The sequence below is a fragment of the Tachyglossus aculeatus genome, chromosome 5 (genome assembly GCF_015852505.1).
Source record: "Tachyglossus aculeatus isolate mTacAcu1 chromosome 5, mTacAcu1.pri, whole genome shotgun sequence".
NCBI classification, from domain to species: domain Eukaryota; kingdom Metazoa; phylum Chordata; class Mammalia; order Monotremata; family Tachyglossidae; genus Tachyglossus; species Tachyglossus aculeatus.
Window position 1 is genome coordinate 35,756,255 of NC_052070.1, and position 21,405 is coordinate 35,777,659.

At 46.2% G+C, this 21,405-nt stretch overlaps 1 protein-coding gene across 27 annotated transcripts in view; it reads left to right on the forward strand.

Moving 5' to 3' along the window:
• The window catches only part of LOC119928472, a 70,460-nt gene that overhangs the window by 24,207 nt on the left and 24,848 nt on the right, over positions 1-21,405 (forward strand). For 18 of the 27 annotated variants that reach the window (XR_005451088.1, XR_005451087.1, XM_038746780.1 and 15 more), the window contains 8 exons: positions 675-686; positions 3,619-3,633; positions 7,280-7,351; positions 8,208-8,225; positions 8,834-8,845; positions 12,791-12,808; positions 15,600-15,614; positions 20,043-20,069. Coding sequence is in view for 25 of the 27 variants with exons in the window: in XM_038746780.1 (XP_038602708.1) it covers positions 675-686; positions 3,619-3,633; positions 7,280-7,351; positions 8,208-8,225; positions 8,834-8,845; positions 12,791-12,808; positions 15,600-15,614; positions 20,043-20,069 (189 nt within the window). In the remaining 2 variants the exon portion in view is untranslated. The remainder of the gene's footprint in view (positions 1-674; positions 687-3,618; positions 3,634-7,279; positions 7,352-8,207; positions 8,226-8,833; positions 8,846-12,790; positions 12,809-15,599; positions 15,615-20,042; positions 20,070-21,405) is intronic. The other 9 variants (XM_038746771.1, XM_038746772.1, XM_038746779.1 and 6 more) reach the window with 3 other exon arrangements.

The following is a 21,405-nucleotide window of genomic DNA, read 5'->3' on the forward strand; positions in this document are numbered from 1 at the left end:
GGGGTAGAGTCAAGTTAAGACAGGTGGGACACAGTCCCTGTCCCACACAGGGCTCACACTCTTAATCCCCATTTTACAGATGAGGTAACTTTGGCCCAGTTAAGTGACTTCCCCAAGGTCACACAGCAGACATGTGACGGAGCTGGGATTAGAACCCACAACCCTCTGACTCTTAGACCCGTGCTCTATCCAATAAGCCATGCGGCTTCTGTTATGTTTTTTTCACCTTAACCCTTTTAAAATACACCAATCATTTTCCCTAATTTTCCTTCCCAACCTCCCCGCACCACCCTCCTTTCACAAGATACCATGTTCTCTGAGCCGAAGCAAGGAAAAAATAAGATCATTTCCTGGGAATGCTGAAGGAGAATATCCCCTAAGCTGGAATTTCCCTCCCGGATAGAGGTCCGTCTCTCCCTCCTTCCAGTGTTTGCTAGAGTCATCTCTAGGAACGTTTCCCTTAGACTCATGTGCCCTTTAACCTTTTATGTCTTGAGAAGTCTATCCTCCAGGGCTGTGGTGATCAGGGTGAGGTGAATGGGGGTCTCTGGTCTGGGGGGCTTCTCCCCATGACTGGGATGCTCACTGTTGTACCTCTCTAATCCCGACATCATCCCGACATCTGTGACCACGGATGGGATTTCCTGGGTCCTTCTGCGTGCTGGTTCCTACAGGCTTTAAGTTCAGTAAGTACCGTCACTGTACGCGATGCTTCTAACATCCAGTCGCCGTCTAGATTGTAAACTCGTTATGGGCAGGGAACGTGTCTGCTAATTCTGTTGTATTGTATTCTCCCAAGCGCTTAGAACAGTGCTCTGCACAAAGTAAGCATTCAATAAATACCATTGATCGATTGATTGAATAATGATAATGATAAGTGTGGTATTTTGTAAGCATTGTGTGTCGAGCACTGCACTAAATACAAGATATTAATAATTATAACTGTATTTTTGTTAATAATAATAATAATAATGATGGTATTTGTTACTTGTTGCTACTGCAGTTCAGCCAGCACATGAGTCATTATTTATCAATACCAATGTCTCTCTGCCTGTTGAGAGCATAAGCTCCTCGTGGGCAGGGAACCAACCCTGTTGTAATGTACTCTCCCAGGCGCTTACTATCGTGCTCTGCATCTGGTAAGCACCTGAGAAATACCATTGATGATAAAAATAATAATAATCATGGTGCATAGTAAGTGCTTACTATGTGCAAATCACTGTTCTAAGCATTGGGGAGAATACAAGGTGATCAGGTTGTCCCGCATGGGGCTCACAGTCTTAATCCCCATTTTACAGATGAGGGAACTGAGGCACAGAGAAGTTAAGTGACTTGTCCAAAGTCACACAGCTGACAATTGGAGGAGCTGGGATTTGAACCTCTGACTCCAAAGCCCGGGCTCTTTCCACTGGGCCACGCGGTTAAGCATTTACTATGCGCCAGGCATTGTACTAATTGCCGCGGTGGATAACAGCAAACAGGGTTGGACACAATCCCTGTCCCACATGGGGGTTCACAGTCAGGACTCCCATTTTACAGATGAGGTAACTGAGGCACAGAGAAGTGAAGTGATTCGCACAAGGTTACACAGCAGAAAAGTGGTGGAGCCAGAATTAGAACCCATGACCTTCTGACTCCAAAGCCCATGCTCTATCCACTATGTCACGCTGCCTCTAGACTGTAAACTTGTTCTGAGCAGGGAATGTGTCTGTTTATTGTTGTATTGTACTCTTCTAGTGCTCTGCACACAGTAAGTGCTCAATAAATATGATTGAATGAATTAGTACAATGCTAAGCACTTAGTACAGTGCTCTGCACACAGTAAGCACTCAATAAATACAATTGAATGAAAATATGGGGCTCACAGTCTAAGTAGAAAGGAGAACAGATAATAATAATAATAATAATAATTGGCATTTATTAAGCACTTACTATGTGCAAAGCACTGTTCTAAGCTCTGGGGAGGATACAGGGTGATCAGGTTGTCCCACGTGGGGCTCACAGTCTTAATCCCCATTTTACAGATGAAGTAACTGAGGCCCAGAGAAGTTAAGTGACTTGCCCAAGATCACACAGCAGACATATGGCAGAGTCGGGATTCAAACCCATGACCTCTGACTCCAAAGCCCGTGCTCTTTCCACTGAGCCACGCTGCTTCTCTAAACAGAGATGTTTAATCTGGATGTTAATCTAATGTTAATCTAAAAAGATGTTTAATCTCCATTTTGCAGATGAGGAAACTGAGGTCCAGAGAAGTTGTGACTTGCCCAAAGTCTCAGTCCTCACATTTTTCCTTTATTTTTTGTCACTAATAAATATGGTTGGAGCCTACAGGCACTTGACCCTGTAATAGGTGGTTTCAGGATTTACCTGTTTTGATTTAATCATATTCCCTGCCCTCATGGAGCTTACAATTGAGAAGGAAAGAAGATGGATAAACTCGCAAAGGAGGGGCAATTTGAACTAGTGAAAGATATTGATGTTGCTGTTAGAAAGAAAACTGAGAACCAGGAAAAGACTACCAGGGAAGCCAAAACCAGAGAGTGGTCCAGAGTGTCAGGTAATAACAGTGGTATTTATTAAGCACTTTGTGTTCAAAGTGCTGTTCTAAGTGCTGGGATAGATAAAAGATAACCAGGCACTGCAAGGGACTCACAGTCTAAGTAGGAGGGAGAACAGGCATTGAATCCCCATTTTGCAGAAAAGGAAACTGAGGCATAGAGAAGTGAAGTGACTTACCCACAGTCACACGGGAAGTACGTGGCAGAGCCAGGGTTAGAACCCAGGTCCTTTGACTCCCAAGCCCGTGTCCTTTCCACTAGGCCGCTGTGCTTCAGATGCAGCGGAGAGAGCCGGGGGGATGAACATAGGGAAAGGAGAACCAGATTGGGGTCCTGGAGGCTTTGGGAGAAATTAGCGAGAGTTTCTGAAGAGCTGGAGGTCATTCGCACATAGCCATTGGAGTCGAGGACATGGAGGAGGAGGAGTATCAAACTCCCCATAGAAAGAGATGAAAGAGGCAGCTAGACAATTAAGGGGACTGAATGAAAGCTTCTGTACCTTTTTCTGCTGTGTGACCTCGGGCAAAACACTTAACTTCTCCGTGCCTCAGTTACTTCATCTGCAAAATGGAGATTAAGACTGCAAGCCCCATATGGGACGTGGACTGTGTCCAACCAAATTACCTAACCCAACAATTAATACAGTGCCTGGCACATAGTAAGTGCTGAACGAATACCACAATTATTAATATTATTACCTAGAAAGGCTCCAGGCAACTTTAATGGCAGATAAAGAAGGTGAAAATCTCTGTCTCATACAAGTTCGTGCTTTATCAACTAGGCCACACCGTGATCAAAGACTTCCCCCTCCAAATGGAGAATCATTCAGAGATTTGTCTCCCCTGAGAAGTAGCTTTTCCCATACGGTTCGTTCCAGTTCATGCCTGTGCATCCTCTCTGATGGACTCTGTACTTTCCCGAGTGCTTAGTACAGAGTACTGCAAAGGGTAAGCACTCAGTAAATACCACTGGTTGATTGACTGATTTTCTGTCTTTGCCATGTGTGACCTTCTGCACCTCCTGGGTGTTTCCTTCAATTGCGGGGACGTGCACTTAGAACCCAGAGTTCGGGGTGAGTAAGGCCACTTTTGGTGTCATTTCCTCTTGTTTCAGTCTCCCCAGCTTTTTGGTTCTGGTGTGCGTGTGTGGGGAGGGAGTAGATGGCAGACAAAATAGCACAGTCCCTTACTCCTCCTACAATGGTCATGCAGAATTCAGGGATGGAGATAATGGGGCAATGGAGGGAAGTCACATCTGGGGGTGAAAAGCAGAGTTGAAAATTCCTAGTCACCTTTGCCCGGCAAGGGACAGAACTATAGCACTGACTTGTGGGAGGATCCAGGGAAGAGATTTCTCAAGCTTCTCTGTCTCCGTCTTGGCTCTCTCCCTTTGGTTGGGTGTTAGTCATGACCCCATTAAGGAAGGGGAACCATATCCCAGTGCCATTGACCTGGTGGTGGGAAAAGAGGACTCCGGTTTCTGGAGAGAATGCAGTGTGGTTGTTCCCTTTCTTACTCCCCTGCTGCTATCTGTGATGATGATGATTATGGTATTTGTTAAGCGCTTATTATGTGCCAGGCACCATACTAAGCGCTGGGGTAGATAGACGTTTTTCAGGTTGGACACAATCCCTGTCCCGCATGCGGTTCACAGTCTTCATCCCCATTTTACAGATGACTTTGAAGAAATCACTAGGCCATGCTGCTTCTCTACATGGGATGGATCATTTGAGACCCTAGTAATGATGTTATTTGTTATTTTTAGACTATGAGCCCACTGTTGGGTAGGGACTGTCTCTATATGTTGCCAATTTGTACTTCCCAAGCGCTTAGTACAGTGCTCTGCACATAGTAAGCACTCAATAAATACGATTGATTGATTGATTGATTGATTGTTAAGCACTTACTATGTGCCAAGCACTGTTCTAAGCACTGGGTTAGATCCATCCTCTCCCCCTCCTCCCCCTCTCCACCCCCCCCTCGCCTTACCTCCTTTCCCTCCCCACAGCACCTGTATATATGTATATAGGTTTGTATGTATTTATTACTCTATTTATTTTATTTGTACATATTTATTCTATTTATTTTATTTTGTTAATATGTTTTATTTTGTTCTCTGTCTCCCCCTTCTAGACTGTGAGCCCACTGTTGGGTAGGGACCGTCTTTATATGTTGCCAACTTGTACTTTCCAAGCACTTAGTACAGTGCTCTGCACACAGTAAGCACTCAATAAATACGATTGATTGAATGAATGAATGAATGAATGGATAGATCCAAGGTTATCAGGTTGTCCCACTTGGGGTTCACAGTCTTAATCCCCATTTTACAGATGAGGGAACTGAGGCACAGAGAAGTTAAGTGACTTGCCCAGAGTCAAACGGCTGATAAGTGGCGGATCTGGGATTAGAACCCATGACTTCTGATTCCCAAGCCCGTACTCTTTCCACTAAGCCATATTACTGGGTCACTTATATTTAGGTATAAAAATGAACTCCCTATCTCTGCTATATCCAGGAATCCACTTATTTTTCATTTTTAGTGTTACATTCACTCTGCAAAGTGATGCAGAAATAAATGAACATCTCTGTGTAAGGGGTCAAAGGACCCAATCATTCATTCATTTATATTTATTGAGCGCTTACTGTGTACAGAACACTGTATTAAGTGCCTGGGAGAGTACAACAATGAACAGACGCATTCACTGCCCACAGCGAGCTTACAGCTTAGAGACGGGGAGACAGACATTAATAAAAATAAATAAATAACAGATATGTACATAAATGCTGCGCGGCTTGGGGAGGGATGAATAAAAGGAGCATGTCAGGGCGACACAAATGGGAGTGGGAGAAGAGAAAAGGAGGGCTTAGGGAAGGTCCCTTGGAGGAGATGTGCCTTCAAAAAGGGTTTAAAAAGGGAGGGAGTGATTGTTATATTTGAGGATGGAGTGGCTTCCAGGAGGAGGCAGGCCGTGGGCCAGGGGTTGGCAGCAAGAGAGATGAGATTGAGGCACAGTGAGAAGATTTAGACTGTGAGCCCACTGTTGGGTAGGGACTGTCTCTATATGTTGCCAATTTGTACTTCCCTAGCGCTTAGTACAGTGCTCTGCACACAGTAAGCGCTCAATAAATACGATTGATTGATTGATTGATTGATTAGAGGAGTGAAGTGTGCGGTCTGGGTTGTAGTAGGAGAGTAGCAAGGAGAGTTAGGAGGGGCCAAGGAGACTGAGTGCTTTCAAGAAATGATGAGGAGTTTCTGTTTGATGTAGAGGTGGATGCACAGCCACTGGAGTTTCTTGAGGAGTGGGGAAACATGTCCTGAATATTTTTGTAGAAAAAATGATCCGAGCAGCAGAGCGAGGTATGGACTGGAGTTGGGAGAGACAGGAAGCTGGGAGGATAGGAAGCAAGGAGTCTGATGCGGCAATCCAGGCCGGATGGGATGAGTGATTGCATTAATATGCATGCATTAATTAATACATTAATTAATAGAATACACTAATGCATTCTATTAATGCATTAATTAATAGAGAAGCAGCAGGGCTCAGTGGAAAGAGCACGGCTTTGGAGTCAGAGGTCATGGGTTCAAACCCTGGCTCCGGCAATTGTCAGCTGTGTGACTTTGATAAAGTCGCCTAACTTCTCAGTGCCACAGTTACCTCATCTGTAAAATGGGGATGAAGACTCTGAGCACCCCCCATGGGACAACCTGATCACCTTGTAACCTCCCCAGAACTTAGAACAGTGTTTTGTACATAGTAAGCGCTTAATAAATTCCATTATTATTATTATTATTAATATGGTAGCAGTTTGGATGGAGAGGAAAAGGAGGATTTTAGTGATGTTGTCGACAGGACTTAGTGATGGATTGAAGATGTGGGGTGAATGAGAGAGAGGAGTGAAGGATAACGCCAAGTTTATGTGCTTGTGAGACGGGAAGGATGGTGAACCGTCTACAGCGAGGGGAAAGTCAGGGAGCGGAAGGGGTTTGGGTGGGAAGATAAAGAGTTCTGTTTTGGACATGTTAAGCTTGAGGTGACAGGAGGCCAACCAAGTAGAGATGCCTTGAAGGCAGGAGGAAATGCGAGATGCAGAGAAGGAGAGAGATCAGGGCTGGAAATGTGGATTTGGGGGACATCAGCACAGAGGTCACAACTGAAGCCATGGGAGAAAATGAGTTCTGCAAGGGAGTGGGTGTAGATGGACAATAGAAGGGGATCCAGAACAGAACTTTGAGGGACCTTCACAGTTGGGAGGTGGGAGATGGAAGAGGAGACAACGAAAGAGACTGAGATTAAGCAGGCAGAGAAATGAGGAGAACCATAAGAGGACAGAGTTAGTGAAGCCATGTTTGGATAATGTTTCCAGGAGAAGGAGGTGGTTAGTAGAGTTAAAGGCAGCTGAGAGTTTGAGGAGGTTTAGGATGGAGTGGAAGCCAATGGATTTGGCAGTCTTTCTGCATCGTGGCTTTAAAGCACTCAGTCAGCTTGCCCCATTCTATATCTCACCTCACTATTCTCCCACCACAGCCCAGCCGGCACACCTGCTCCTCTAGCATCAGTTTACTCAGCGTGCCCTCAGCTCTTGGGGAGCTTCTTAGGCAGTAGAATTTCTTTGGAATCAGAAGCCAGATCTTCTCAGGGGGGAAAAGACCTTTCTCAGCATGACAGAGGGCCCAGGAAGCTAGCTTAAACTGCCATTTCTGTTTGTTCCATGTTGGGATTTACGACTGCCAATTCTGCCTTGGTGTTGGATGTCTCATGGAATTGGACGCTTCAGACTCAGATGAAGGTAAGTACTGTTTGACATTATATTCAACGTCCCCTGCCTCCTTTCTCCCGCATTTTCATTTGATATTGGGTTGTATGTCAAGAGGAACAAAGAAAGTACGGGAGTTCATTCATTCAATCGTATTTATTGAGCGTTTACTGTGTGCAGAGCACTGTACTAAGCGCTTTGGAAGTACGAGTTGGCAACATATAAAGACGGTCCCTATCCAACAACGGGCTCCCAGTCTAGAAATTCTAGTTCGAAATTTGACAGCTTAGTTGGATTTCTGTGACTCTCTCATTTTCTGTTGGCAAGTTCCATTCTCAGAACGCACAGCTCAGTATTAACTCACCTAAAGCTCTAATGTAACTGGCCCGGCCAACGATGGGGATCTTGATAAACTACTAATCCTCATCATCTTCATCACCATACTAGTAATGGTACTGGTTAAATGCTTACTACATCCCAAGCACTGTACCACTGAACAACGGGGTAGGTAAAAGAGAAGCAGATTAGGTACCACCCCTGTTTCACGTGGGGCTCACAGTCTAAGCAGGAGGGAGAAGTGGTATGGAATCCCCATTTGGAAGATGAAGCAAATGGGGGCAAAGAAAAGTTAGTGACTTACCCCAGCTCTCACAGCAGACAAGTGGAAGAGCTAAGATTGGAACCCTGAGTCCAAGGCACGTGCTTTTTCTACTAGGCCAAGTGAAATTCCACCAAAGTCAGAAGCCAGGCCAACTTTAGGGGTAGGTCAATATAAGCGGGACAGGTGGAGCTGAAAATAGGCCTGATTGTGATTTCTCTCTCTGTGCCATGTTGGAACTTCAATGTCGCCAATTCTGTCCTGGGCCTGGATAACTCATTGCCACTGAAGATCTTGATCCGCATGACCGTAAGTATCAATCATTCAATCAATAAATGGTATTTATTGAGCCCTTACTATGTGTAGAGCCCTTACTATGTGTACTGAGTACTTGGAAGAGTACAGTTCAACAGAATTAGCAGATACATCCCCTGCCCATATTGTCATTTCTCCAACAGTTTCACATCCCTTCCTCATCAGTTTCCTCTCCGAAATCTTTTTCCTTCACTTTCCACACATCAACCTGCATCACATGCTTTTTACCAGACAGCACAGGTGTCTTTGATACTGATGTTAAATAATGGCATATCTGTGGAAATAGCGTAAGAGAGTAAACTCTGACCTGAACAGCCCTTGTAGACAGATATCCCACCCTTTTCACCTTCCAGCCTAGGCTAGCATCAGCTAGGGGAATATTCCTCTCAGATTTCCAGACCATTCAACATTTTCCAGTGTGGGAATTCTGCTGGGAAGGGTCTTGAGTGAGAAGGCCATGGAGGCCTGGGTTTGGGGAGCTCTGTCACCTGGGTGGGTATTCCCAACTGAGTCCCTCACTGTTGTGCTTCTCTGTTTTCCATGCTGCTGCCTTCGATTGTGGATGTGGTTTCCTGGATCCTTCTGGGTGGTCGGGGCTACAGCCCATGGTGTATGTAAGTTTCATCACTCCTCACCCTGCTTCTGATTTCCTCTGACCCTCTGGACCTGAGACAGAGGGCCATTTCAGGAAAGGCAACATTCAAGAGGAAATGCCAGGATGTCAGTGAAGTTAGAGAAGTCGGCCCAGTGACTTAATATTTGCCACCCACAGTGAAAGAGAAGAAAATGATGGAAAAAGACCTATAATAATAATAGTGATGGTATTTGTTAAGTGCTTATCTTTGTGCTAAGCACTGTTCTAAGCACTGGGGTAGACACAAGGTAAGCAGGTTGTCCCGTGTGGGGCTAACAGTTTTAACCCCCATTTTACAGATGAGGGAACTGAGGCCCAGAGAAGTGAAATGACTTGCCCCAGGTCACACAGCAGACAAGTGGCCAAGCCGGGTTAGAACCCATGACGTTCTGACTCCCACTCCCTTGCTCTATCCACTATGCTATCCTGCTTCTAATGTGATTATAATTATAACGTGATTAATACTGGTGGGAGAGATGATTGCTATTAGCAGGGGATGGAGGAAGGAATTGAAGGTGTCTACTTGGGAGAATAAATCAGGGAAAGAGTGAAGCTGAGCAAATGCAATCAATCAATCAATCAATCGCATTTATTGAGTGCTTACTGTGTGCAGAGCACTGTACTAAGTGCTTGGGAAGCACAAGTTGGCAACATACAGAGACGGTCCCTACCCAACAGTGGGCTCACAGTCTAGAAGGGGGAGACAGAGAACAACACAGAACATATTAACAAAATAAAATAAATAGAATAGATATGTACAAGTAAAATAAATAAATAGAGTAATAAATACGTACAAACATATATACATATCTACAGGTGCTGTGGGGAAGGGAAGGAGGTAAGGCGGTGGGGATGGAGAGGGGGAGGAAGGGCAGACGAAGGAGGGGGCTCAGTGTGGGAAGGCCTCCTGGAGGAGGTGAGCTCTCAGTAGGGCCTTGAAAAGAGGAAGAGAGCTAGCTTGGCGGATGTGGGGAGGGAGGGCATTCCAGGCCAGGGGGATGACGTGGGCTGGGGGTCGATGGTGGGACAGGCGAGAATGAGGCCCGCTGAGGAGATTAGCGGCAGAGGAGCAGAGGGTGCGGGCTGGGCTGGAGAAGGACAGAAGGGAGGTGAGGTAGGAGGGGGCGAGGTGATGGAGAGCCTTGAAGCCAAGGGTGAGGAGTTTCTGCCTGATGCGTAGGTTGATTGGTAGCCACTGGAGATTCTTGAGAGGGAATAACATGTCCAGAGGGTTTCTGGACAAAGACAGTCTGGGCAGCGGCGTGAAGTATGGATTGAAGTGTGGAGAGACAAGAGTATGGGAGATCGGAGAGGAGGCTGATACTGTAGTCCAGACGGGATAGGATGAGAGCTTGAATGAGCAGGGTAGTGGTTTGCATGGAGAGGAAAGGGCAGATCTTGGCAATGTTGCAGAGCTGAGACCGGCAGGTTTTGGTGACGGCTTGGATGTGAGGGGTGAACAAGAGAGCGGAGTCGAGGATGACACCAAGATTGCGGGCTTGTGAGACGAGAAGGATGGTAGTGCCGTCAACAGTGATGGGAAAGTCAGAGAGAGGGCAGGGTTTGGGAGGGAAGACAAGGAGTTCAGTCTTGGACATGTTGAGTTTTAGGTGGTGGGCAGACATCCAGATGGAGATGTCCTGAAGGCAGGAGGAGATACGAGCCCGGAGGGAGGGGGAGAGAGCAGGGGCAGAGATGTAGATTTGGGTGTCATCAGCATAGAGATGATAGTTGAAGCCGTGGGAGTGAATGAGGTCACCAAGGGAGTGAGTGTAGATCGAGAACAGAAGGGGACCAAGCACTGAACCTTGGGGAACCCCCACAGTAAGGGGATGGGAGGGGGAGGAGGAGTCCGCAAAGGAGACTGAGAATGAACGACCAGAGAGATAAGAGGAGAACCAGCAGAGGATGGAGTCTGTGAAGCCAAGGTCAGATAACATGTTGAGGAGAAGGGGGTGGTCCACAGTGTCGAAGGCAGCTGAGAGGTCGAGGAGGATTAGGATAGAGTATGAGCCAATGGATTTTGCAAGCAGGAGGTCACTGGTGACCTTTGAGAGGGCAGTTTCCGTGGAATGTAGGGGACGGAAGCCAGACTGGAAGGGGGCGAGGAGAGAGTTGGTGTTGAGGAATTCGAGACAGCGTGTGTAGACGACTCGTTCAAGGAGTTTGGAAAGGTATGGTAAGAGGGAGATGGGGCGATAACTAGAAGGTGAGATGGGGTCAAAAGAGGTTTTTTTAGGATGGGAGAGACATGGGTATGTTTGAAGGCAGAGGGGAAGGAACCAGTGGAGAGTGAGCTGTTGAAGATGGAAGTTACGGAGGGGAGAAGGGATGGAGCGAGAGATTTCATGAGATGAGAGGGAATGGGGTCAGAAGCACAGGTGGCCAGAGTAGCACTTGAGAGGAAGGAGGAGAGCTCCTCTGAAGATACTGCTGGGAAGGATGGGAGAGTAGCGGAGAGTGTTGAGAGTCGGGGGGTTGGAGGAGGGGGAGTGACTTTGGGGAGGTCGGACCTGATGGACTGAATTTTATTAATGAAGTAGGAGGCCAGATCATTGTTTGTGAGGGAAGGAGGAGGGGGAGGAACCGGGGGCCTGAGAAGGGAGTTGAATGTACAGAAGAGCTGACGGGGATGATGGGCATGGGTGTCAATAAGGGAGGAGAAATAGTTTTGTCTGGCAGAGGAGAGGGCTGAGTTAAGGCAGGAAAGGATAAACTTGAAGTGAAAGAGGTTGGCATGGTGTTTAGACTTTCGCCAGCAGCGTTCGGCAGCTCGAGCATAAGAGCGAAGGAGGCAGACAGTGGCAGTGATCCAGGGCTGTGGGTTAGTGGTGCGAGAGCGGCGAAGGGAAAGGGGAGCAAGTGAGTCTAGCTGAGTAGAAAGGGTAGAGTTGAGAGCAGTAATCTGATCATCAAGATTGGGTAGAGAGGAGAGGGAGGCGAGGTGGGGTGTGAGGCGCTCAGATAGATGGATGGGGTCAAGAGAGCAGAGATCTCTGTGAGGAAGTAATATGGATTTACAGAGGAAAGGAGTGTGAGTGAGGAGGCAGGTGAGAAGATTATGATCAGAGAGAGAGATTTCAGAGTTGGTGAGGGTGGACACTTGTAACAGTCAAGGAAGAAGAGAAGCAGCATGACCTAGTGGATAGAGCATGGTGCTTTAGGATTCAGAAGATCTGGGTTCTAATCCCACTCTGACACTTACTTGCTGCATGACCTTGAGCAAGTCACCTAACTTCTCTGTGCCTCAGTTCCATCATCTGTAAAATGGGGATAACGACAATAGGCCAGTGTGGTACATGGATTGATGATCTTATATCTGCCTGTGCACTTAGTACATTGCCTGGTACAGAGTAAGCTCTTAGATATCATTCGGAAAACGGTTGCCTCATGTAAGCCATGTACAGTGCAAAGTTGTATCTGGGTGAAAGGTTTCATAACTGAGTTAGGGGTTTGAGACCCTCATCGTCTAATTCCCAATATTACCTCACCCATAATCAACTCAATATTAATTCCCCCATAAATCATACATGGCGAGACCCCACCATTTGAACAATGTTATGTCACTGAGCTACTAGAGCAGTTAAATAGCTCTGGAGTCAGTAGCCAGGTGAATGCACAAACCAGCAGTGTGTCTTATAATAATTGTATAGTGAAGGATTTTATAGCTGAGCTAGAGTTGTTTCCCTCTGATTGCCTGATGCAGGGATTCAGTATAAAGAGAGCTGGATAGTAATTCATTAACATCACTGACATAATTGCTGGCATCTGTGGACACCACAGAGCCAGAAGTCTGGTGAACTCATGGGTAGGAAAATGAGAGAAGGATGACTTGGAAACCAGCCTGACTGTGATTTCTTTCTCTATCCCATGTTGGCACTTGGGAATCTACTGATGCTGTTCTGGTCTTGGGTAACTGTTAAAGTTGTAAACCCAATATATAGTAAGTACCATTTCTATTATACTTTTTGTTTTATTCCTTTCAGCTCACTTCAATCCTTCTTCCTCCACTGCCCTAACCACTTTCCACTTTCCTTACCATCTTCTCCCCCTGAATTGCTATAATCTCTGTACGAGAGTAGGAAATCACAGCATCGTTTCCTGGGAGTGATGGAAGAGCTTGGAACTCACCTCCTGGATAGAGGCCCCCATCTCCCTCCCCTTCTAGCATAACCTATATCCTTCTACAGGAATAATCTTCTTAGAAATATAAATCAATTAACTTATTATGTCTTGAGAATTCTACCCTGAAGAGCTTTGACAAGAACAGTCAGGGGTACAGGGGTTCTCTGGCCTTTGAGGTTTTTCTGAGAAAATAGTGTGGCATTATGGGCTCCAGGGAGATAGTGAAGGGGTCAGAAAGCTGGTTCCAAGAGTGAATGAGAAAATCTATGAAAGGAGAGGAGTATAAATGATCCTGCCAAAAGGGAGGGCAGAATTCAGGGAGGAGAAGAGGTCTTATGCTGGTCTTAAGGAGGTTCAAGAATGCTTTTGTGTGGGAGCAGAGCGTAAGGAAGACCCTGGGCCATAGTGGACAGGAGGGGCAGCAGGTTAAGGATAATTAGCTCTTACGACCAAGAAACCATTCCACTAATTCTGTTGCATTGTGCTCTCCCAAGTGTTTAGTACAGGGCTCTGCATGTAGTAAATGATCAATAAAATCATGGATTGATGTTTTCATTCCTTCATTCATTCATTCATTCAATCTTATTTATTGAGTGCTTACTGTGTGCAGAGCACTGTACTAAGTGCTTGGAAAGTACAATTTGGCAACAGATACAGTCCCTACCCAACAACGGGCTCACAGTCTAGAAGGGGGAGACAGACAACAAAATAAAACAAGACAAAACAAGTAGACAGGTATCAATACCATCAAAATAGATAAATAGAATTATAGATAGATCCACATCATTAATAAAATAGAGTAAAAAATATGTACAAATAAACAGAAGTGCTGTGGGGAGGGGAAGGGGGAAGGACAGAGGGAGGGAGTGGGAGTGGTGGGGACGGGAGGACAAGCCGAGGAAAAAGGGAGGCTCAGTCTGGGAAGACCTACTGGAGGAGGCGAGCTCTCAGTAGGGCTTTGAAAGGAGGCAGAGAGCTAGTTTGGCGGGTGTGTTGAGGGAGGGCATTCCAGGCCAGAGGTAGGACGTGGGCCAGGGGTCAATGGCGGGACAGGTGAGAACGAGGCATGGTGAGGAGATTAGCAGCAGAGGAGCGGAGGGTGCAGGCTGGGCTGGAGAAGGAGAGAAGGGAGGTGAGGTAGGAAGGGGCAAGGTGATGGATAGCTTTGAAGCCAGTATGAGGAGTTTTTGCTTCATGAAAAGGTTGAGAGGCAACCACTGAAGATTTTTGAGGAGGAGAGTGACATGCCCAGAGCGTTTCAGTAGAAAGATAATCTGGGCAGCGGAGTGAAGTATAGACTGAAGAGGGGAGAGACAGGAGGATGGGAGATCAGAAAGAAGGCTGATGCAGTAATCCATCTGGGATAGGATGAGCGATTGAACCAGCAGGGTAGTGGTTTGGATGGAGAGGAAAGGGCGGATCTTGGCGATGTTGCCGAGGTGAGAACGGCACGTTTTTGTGATGGATTGGATGTGTGGGGTGAATGAGAGAGCGGAGTCAAGGATGGCACCAAGGTTGTGGGCTTGTGAGATGGGAAAGATGATAGTGCCATCTACAGTGATGGGATAGTCAGGGAGAGGGCAGGGTTTGGGAAGGAAGATAAGGAGCTCAGTCTTGGATATGTTGAGTTTTAGGTGGTGGGTGGACATCCAGGTGGAGACGTCCTGAAGGCAGGAGGAGATATGAGCCTGGAGGGAGGGATAGCAGGGGAGGAGATGTAGATTTGTGTGTCATCTGAATAGAGATGATAGTTGAGGCTGTGAGAGCGAATGAGTTTACCAAGGGAGTGAGTATAGATGGAGAACAGAAGGGGACCAAGAACTGATCCTTGATGAAGCTCTACAGTAAGGGGATGGGAGGGGGAGGAGGAGCCCATGAAGGAGACTGAGAAGACCCACTCCCCGGTGCCACTTGTGCGACACTGTGGACCATCCCCTTCTCCTCAACATGCTATCCAACCTTGGCTTCACAGACTCTGTCCTCTTCCGGTTCTCCTCTTATCTCTTTGGCCATTCATTCTCAGTCTCTTTTGAAGAGCCCTCGAAAGAGTAGAGATATCTGAGTGGTGAGTACAAGGCAACACACATTCATATTTTCTTAAAGGTATTTGTTAAGCACTTACTACTTGTTAAACACTGTTCTTAGTGCTGGGATAGGTACAAATTAATTAGATTGGGCACAGTCCCTGTCCCACAAGGGGCTTGCAGTCTAAGTAGGAAGGAAAACAAGAGGACCCAGACACAGAGAAATTAAGCGACCTGCACAAGATCACCCAGCATGTAATTGGCAGAGATGGAATTTGAACCCATGTCCTCTAATTCCCAGACCTGTGTTTTATCCACCAGGCCAAGCTGTGATCAGAGACTTTCTCCTCCAAAAGGAGTATTATATAGAGATTTGTCTCCAGTGAGAAATAGCTTTTCTCTTATGGTTCATTCCAGTTCATATCTTTCTGATGGACTGTACTTTCACAAGTGCTTAGTGCAGAACACTGCATAGGATAAGCACAAATATCACTTACTGATTGATTGATTTATTTTCTCTCTTTGCCATGTGCGACCTTCTGCACCTCCTGGGTGTCTCCTTCCATTGCTGGGACATGCACTTAGAGCCCAAAATTCCGGGTGAGTAAGGCCAATTTTGGTGCCATTTCCTCTACTCTCCATCTCTCCGACTTTTCGGTTCTGGTGTGGGGTGAGGGGGAGGGAGTGGATGACAGTCGAAACAGCACAGTCCCCTATCCTTCCCGTAATCGTCATGCAGAATTCAGGAATGGAGATAATGGGGCAGTGGAGGGAAGTCACATCTGGGGGTGAAAACCAGAGTTGAAAATTCCTAGTAGCCTTGGCACCACAAGAGACGGAACTATAGCACTGACTTGTGGGAGGATCCAGGGAAGAGATTTCTCAAGCTTCTCTGATGGGCTCTGTCACTGTCTTGGCTTTCTCCCATTTGTGGGGTGGGGGGATAGTTATGACCCCATTAAGGAAGGGGAAACGGGACCCCAGTGCCATAGACCTGGTGGTGGGAAAAGAGAACTCAGGTTCTGGAGAAAATGGAGTGCTACTGTCCCCTTTCTCACTCCCCTGCTGCTATCTGAGATGATGATGATGATTCTCGTATTTGTTAAGCACTTTCTATGTGCCAGGCACTGTACTAAGTGCTGGGGCAGATGGATGTTTTTCAGGTTGGACACAATCCCTGTCCCACCTGGGGTTATCGTGTATCTATCCCAGGGCTTAGAACAGTGCTTGACATATAGTAAGCATTTAACACATACCATAAAAAAAGAAATAAAATAAAATAAGCCACATTCTTTTTTTCACTCCCTCTCTCATTCATTCAGTACTATTTATTATTATTATTAATAATAATAATAATGGCATTTATTAAGCACTTACTATGTGCAAGGCACTGTTCTAAGCACTGGGGAGGTACAAGCTAATCAGGGTGACCCACGGGGGGCTCACAGGGTTCATCCCCTGTTTACTTATTGACTTACCAACTTGTACTTCCCAAGCGCTTAGTACAGTGCTCTGCACACGGTAAGCGCTCAATAAATACGATTGATTGATTGATTGATTGGGGTTCACAGTCTTCTTCCCCATTTTACACATGATGTAACTGAGGCCCAGAGAAGTGAAATGACTTGGCCAAAGTCACAGAGCTGGGACTAGAATGCAGGTGATTCTGACTCCTGGGCCTATGCTGTAACCACTGGGCCATGCTGCTTCTCTACATAGGATGGATCATTTGAGACCCTACCTCTAAGCTAATACGGGGTCACATATTTCAGTATAAAAACGAGCTCCCCATCTCTGATGGCTATACATGGGAATCCAATTTTTTTTCATTTTTAGTGTTACATAGACTCGGCAAAGTGATCCAGAAATAGAGGAACATCTCCATGTAAGAGGTCAAAGGATCCAATCATTCATTCAGTCATATTTATTGAGAACTTACCATGTGCTGAACACTGTACAAAGTGCTTGGGAGAGTACAACAATGAACGGGCACATTCCCCGCCCACAATGAGCTTATAGTCTAGAGAGGGGGAGACAGACATTAATATAAATAGATGAATTACAGATATGTACACAATTGCTGTGGGGCTTGGGGAAGGATGAACAAAAGAAGCATGTCAGGGCAACACAGATGGGAGCGGGAGAAGAGAAGAGGAGGGCCTAGGGAAGTCCTCTTAGAGTAGATGTGCCTTCAATAAGGGTTTGAAAAGAGAGGGAGTGATTGTTGTATTTGAGGACAGAGTGGCTCCCAGGCAGAGGCAGGCCATGGGCCTGTTGCCGACTTGTACTTCCCAAGTGCTTAGTACAGTGCTCTGCACACAATAAGCGCTCAATAAATACGATTGAATGAATGAATGAATGAACGGGCCAGGGGCTGGCAGCGAGATAGGTGAGATCGAGTCACAGTGAGAAGGTTAGCATTAGAGGAGAAAAGTGTGTGCTCTGGGTTGTAGCAGGAGAATAGCGAAGAGAGTTAGGAGGGACCAAGGTGACTGCGTGCTTTGAAGAAATGGTGAGGAGTTTTTGTTTGATGCGGAGGTGGATGTGCAACCAGCGGAGTTTCTTGAGGAGTGGGGAAACATGTCCTGAATGTTTTTGTAGAAAAATGATCCAGGCAGCAGAGAGAGGTATGGACTGGAGTGGGGAGAGACAGGAGGCTGGGAGATTAGCAAGTAAGGAGTCTGATGCAGTAATCCAGGCCAGATGGGATGAGTGATTGTATTAATATGGTAGCAGTTTGGATGGAGAGAATTTTAGCGATGTTGTGAAGATGGAAACGACAGGATTTAGTGATGGATTGAAGATGTGGGGTGAATGAGAGAGAGGAGTGAAGGATAACGCCAAGTTTATGTACTTGTGAGACAGGAAGGATTGCGGTGCTGCCTACAGCAATGGGAAAGTCAGGGGGAGGACAGGGTTTGGGTGGGAAGATAAGGACTTCTGTTTTGGACATGTTAAGCTTGAGGTGACAGGAGGCCAACCAAGTAGAGGTGTCTTGAAGGCAGGAGGAAATGTGAGATGCAGAGAAAGAGAAAGATAAGGGCTGGAAATGTAGATTTGGGTGTTGTCAGTGTAGAGGTCATAGCTGAAGCCGTGGGAGAAAATGAGTTCTGCAAGGGAGTGGGTGTAGATGGAGAATAGAAGGGAATCCAGAACAGAACCTTGAGGGACCCCCACAGTTAGAAGGTGGGATGAAGAGGAGGAGCCTGTGAAGGAGACATATTTACTATTCTATTAATTTTATTTTGTTAATATGTTTTGTTTTGTTGTCTGTCTCCCACTTCTAGACTGTGAGCCCGCTTTTGGGTAGGGACCGTCTCTATATGTTGCCAACTCGTACTTCCCAAGCACTTAGTACAGTGCTCTGCACACAGTAGGCGCTCAATAAATGCGATTGAATGAATGAATGAATGAGACAGAGAATGAGCAGGCAGAGAGATAAGGGGAGATCAAGGAGAGGACAGAGTCAGTGAAGCCATGTTTGGATAATGTTTCCAGGAGAAGGGGGAGGTCAGTAGTGAGAGTTAGAGGAGGATTAGGATGGGGTGGAAGCTATCAGATTTGGCAAGAAGGAGATCATCGGTGACCTTTCTGCATCCTGGCTTTAAAGCACTCAGTCAGCTTGCCCCATTCTATCTATCACCTCACTAATCTCCGACCACAGCCCACTGGCACACTCAGCTCCTCCGGTACCAGCTTACTCACTGTGCCGCCAACTCGTCTATTTCGCCACTGACACCTTTCCCACATCCTATCTCCCATCTGGAAGTCCATCCTGTTCCATATACACCAGACCATCATTCTCTACACTTTCAAAGCATTATTAAGGTCACATCTTCTCCAAGAGGCTTTCCCCGATGAAACGATCTTTCTCTGGCTCACACTCCCTTCTGCTACATCTGTGAACTGGGATCTGTGACCTTTGGCCTTTTAATACTCACCCCACCCCCAAGCCCTCAACATTTATGTACCTATCTTTAAATAAGATATTATAAATTGTTTACTTATTCATATTAATGTCTATCTCCTCTTCTAGACTGTAAGTCATTATGGACAGGGAGTATGTCTGCAAATCCTGTTGCATTATACTTTCCAAAGCACTTAATGTAGTGCCCTGCACATAGTAAGCACTCAATAAATATGATTGATTAATTGATAATACTTTCTGTGGGAAGAATTCATCAAAAGACCGGAAATAATTTGAACATCTTCTTCGAGGCCCCTTATTTGTCCCCTATATGACTATAAAATTAACCATAAAAACCTCTGCCCCAAACAATTAGAATAGGTTAAAGAGGCCAACCAACAAGTATTTTATCAGTGTGGAAAGGATGGAAAATACGGAAAGAGTTCAGGGTTAAGTGATTAGTGAGGGCAGAAAAAAAGTAGGACAAAAGTGGTGGTTCTTTGAGGTGTCTGCTTAGCGAAATAGATCAAGAAAAGTGTAGGCCTGAACAAATTTGACTGAAAATGTGTCCAATAGGAATAAAAGAGGAAAAACAATTTGCATAACCAGATTATTATGATGCAAACATGTAATTCCCACAGGCTCACAGTCGAAATGACCAATTCTGGGAAAATAACCTCCTCAAAGCCTATTCCCCAAGAATAAGTGTGGATGGACTGAATTTGGAGTTCTAGCCCTGTAAATACAAAAAAAAAAAAGAGTTTAGTGGACACAGACTCCATTAGAAGAAAAATTCCCATCATTACAAGGAGTGCATGTATAGGTTTTAATGTTGATTTGAATGTCCATGTCTCCCTATCTGGTCCAATGGCGCAGCTCGGTATAAATTCACAAACGCAATTATCATACATGGCTGTAGCTTTGTAATAACCTTCAGCTCTTGGGGAGCTTCTTAGGCAGTCAAATTGCTTTGGAGTCAGAAGCCAGATCATCTCAGGGGGAGAAGACCTTTCTCAGCCTGAGACAGAGGGCCCAGGAAACTAGCTTTAACTACCATTTCTGTTTGTTCCATGTTGGGATTTATGACTGCCAATTCTGCCTCGGTGTTGGATGTCTCATAGACTCGAATGCTTTGGACTCAGATGAAAGTAAGTACTGTTTGCCGTTATATACCTCATCTCCTGCCTCCCTTCTCCATCATTTTCATTTGATATTGGGGTGTATGTCAAGAACAGCATAGACCCCCTCCAATCTGGCTTCCATCCCCTTCACTCCACCGAAACCTCGTCCCTTCCCACCTCACCTCCCTTCTCTCCTTCTCCAGCCCAGCCTGCACCCTCCGCTCCTCTGCCGCTAACCTCCTCACTGTACCTCATTCTTGCCTGTCCCGCCGTCGACCCCCGGCCCATGTCCTCCCCCTGGCCTGGAATGCCCTCCCTCTGCCCATCCCCCAAGCTAGCTCTCTTCCTCCCTTCAAAGCCCTACTGAGAGCTCACCTCCTCCAGGAGGCCTTCCCACACTGAGCCCCCTTTATCCTCTCCTCCTCCCCATCTCCCCCGCCCTACCTCCTTCCCCTCCCCACAGCACCTGTATATATGTTTGTGCAGATTTATTACTCTATTTATTTTACTTGTACATATTGACTATCCTATTTATTTTGTTAATGATGTGCATCTAGCTTTATTTCTATTTATTCTGATGACTTGACACCTGTCCACATGTTTTGTTTTGTTGTCTGTCTCCCCTTTCAAGACTATGAGCCCGTTTTTGGGTAGGGGCCATCTTTATATGTTGCCAACTTGTACTTCCCAAGCGCTTGGTACAGTGCTCTGCACGCAGTAAGCGCTCAATAAATACGATTGAATGAATGAATGAATGTCATCTTGAAGGTCACCAATGCTCTCTTCTTGCCAATTTCAATGGCTCCTACTCTATCCTAATGCTCCTCGACCTCTCAGCTGCCCTTGACACTGTGAACCACCCCCTTCTCCTCAACACGCTATCCAAACTCAGCTTCGCAGACTCCATCTTCTCCTGGTTCTCCTCTTACTTCTCCGGCTGTTCATTCTCAGTCTTCTTCTCGCACTCCTCCTCCTCCTCCTCCCATCCCCTTACTGTAGGCGTTTGTCAAGGGTCAGTTCTTGGTCCCCTTCTGTTCTCTACCTATGCTCACTCCCTTGGTGAACTCATTCACTCCCACGGCTTCAAATATCATCGCTATGATGATGACACCCAAATCTACATCTCCACCCCTGCTCTCTCCCTCCTTCCAGGCTCGTGTCTCCTCCTGCCTTCAGGACATTTCCATCTGGATGTCCACCCGCCATCTAAAACTCAACATGTCCAAGACTGAGCTCCTTATCTTCCCTCCAAAACTCTGTCCTCTCCCTGACTTTCCCATCACTGTAGATGTCACTACCATCCTTCGCGTCTCAAAAGCTCGTAACCTTGGTGTCATCCTCGACTCCGCACTCTCATTCACCC